Source organism: Cynara cardunculus, unplaced genomic scaffold, assembly GCF_001531365.2.
Source record: "Cynara cardunculus var. scolymus isolate 2C unplaced genomic scaffold, CcrdV1 Un_Scaffold_7942, whole genome shotgun sequence".
Classification (NCBI taxonomy): domain Eukaryota; kingdom Viridiplantae; phylum Streptophyta; class Magnoliopsida; order Asterales; family Asteraceae; genus Cynara; species Cynara cardunculus.
In genome coordinates, this window is record NW_020203867.1 from 11,877 (window position 1) to 13,300 (window position 1,424).

At 35.7% G+C, this 1,424-nt stretch overlaps 1 protein-coding gene across 1 annotated transcript in view; it reads left to right on the top strand.

Moving 5' to 3' along the window:
• The first annotated feature begins 561 nt into the window (after positions 1 to 561).
• LOC112505024 (probable glutathione S-transferase) overlaps positions 562 to 1,424 on the top strand; it is a 2,701-nt gene continuing 1,838 nt past the window's right edge. Inside the window, exons 1-2 of the mRNA XM_025108971.1 lie at positions 562 to 873; positions 974 to 1,276. Coding sequence (XP_024964739.1) covers positions 562 to 873; positions 974 to 1,276 — 615 coding nt within the window. The remainder of the gene's footprint in view (positions 874 to 973; positions 1,277 to 1,424) is intronic.

Here is a 1,424-nt window from a genome sequence, read left to right on the forward strand (position 1 = left end):
AATTAATAATAATTAAAACAATTAAAATTAATTAATAACTTGAAATGGATATTAACTAATAGTTGACAATTTACAACAACAAATACGAATGAATATTATTAATTAGACGTATAGTTCAAATAAAGTGACAAAAAGCTATTAAATCTCAACTTTAAATATTGTCTCAATAAATTTTATAACCTTTCAAATTAAATAAACTTTTTTTATTAACCTGAATATCCAATTCGCGATGCGAGCCGACTAATCTCAGAACTACCGCCTGCTTTGCAGATAGCCCGGAGTCACCATATTTGAACTTCCGTGACCACAAGGGAATTTTTATTCCTCCTTGAATTTGAATCTGCGACCTCCTGATACTTTTGACTTTTGGAGCCAATTTCAAACCAATCAAACACCAACCTTATGATTAATAATAAATTTTATTAGTATCACATGCAAATTCCAACATGAGGGTACAATTTATTCTACATATGGTACAAGTATTCACAGCATAAGTGTCGATTATTTATATGAATCCTCCACCAAAACATGATGTTTGCGGTAGAATCAGTTGATTGGATAATGGCGGATGAAGTGAAGCTCTTCGCCATTGCAATAAGCCCATTCGTTTGCAGAGTGAAGCTTGCATTGAATATGAAGGGAATCAAGTACCAAAACTTGGAAGAAGATTTCCCCAACAGAAGTACCCAACTTCTCAGATACAACCCTCTTCATAAGAAAGTTCCAGTGCTGGTTCACAATGGAAATCCGATATCGGAGTCCCTCGTGATCGTCGAATACATCGACGATGTCTGGAAACAGGTTCCGATTTTCCCACAAGATCCTTATCAAAAGGCTGTTGCTCGATTTTGGGTCAAATTCATTGATGAAAAGGTAGTGGTTTTACTGATAGTTTTCTTCAACAAATATGTGTGTATGTATAGATGTGATCAATCTTACGTACATTGTATATATGGTTAATGTATGTGTTCAGTGCATTCCTGCATTACACAATGTCTTTGGCAACAATGGAGGTGAGCAGGTTGTTGCAGAAGCTTGTGAGAACCTGCAAGTACTTGAAAATGAAGTGGGGGTGAAAGGTAAGAGGTTCTTTGGAGGTGATAACATGGATATTGTTGATATTGTTGCTGGTTTCATAGCTTATTGGCTTGGATTGATGGAAGAAGCAACCCAAATCAAGATCTTTACGGAGGATAAGTTCCCGAAACTAACGAAATGGAGTGATGAATTCGTCAACTGTCAAGTTGTGAAGGAAATCTTACCTCCAAGATCACTGGTGCTTGCATATTACAAGAAACGGTTCAGTAAGGGGTAGATATTAACGAACAGTACGTACAGACATGATCCTTATGAAGTCAGTCTTTTTTATTAAGGTTCGTGTGGTTATCCAAGTTGATGTTGTGGATATATATATATATATATAT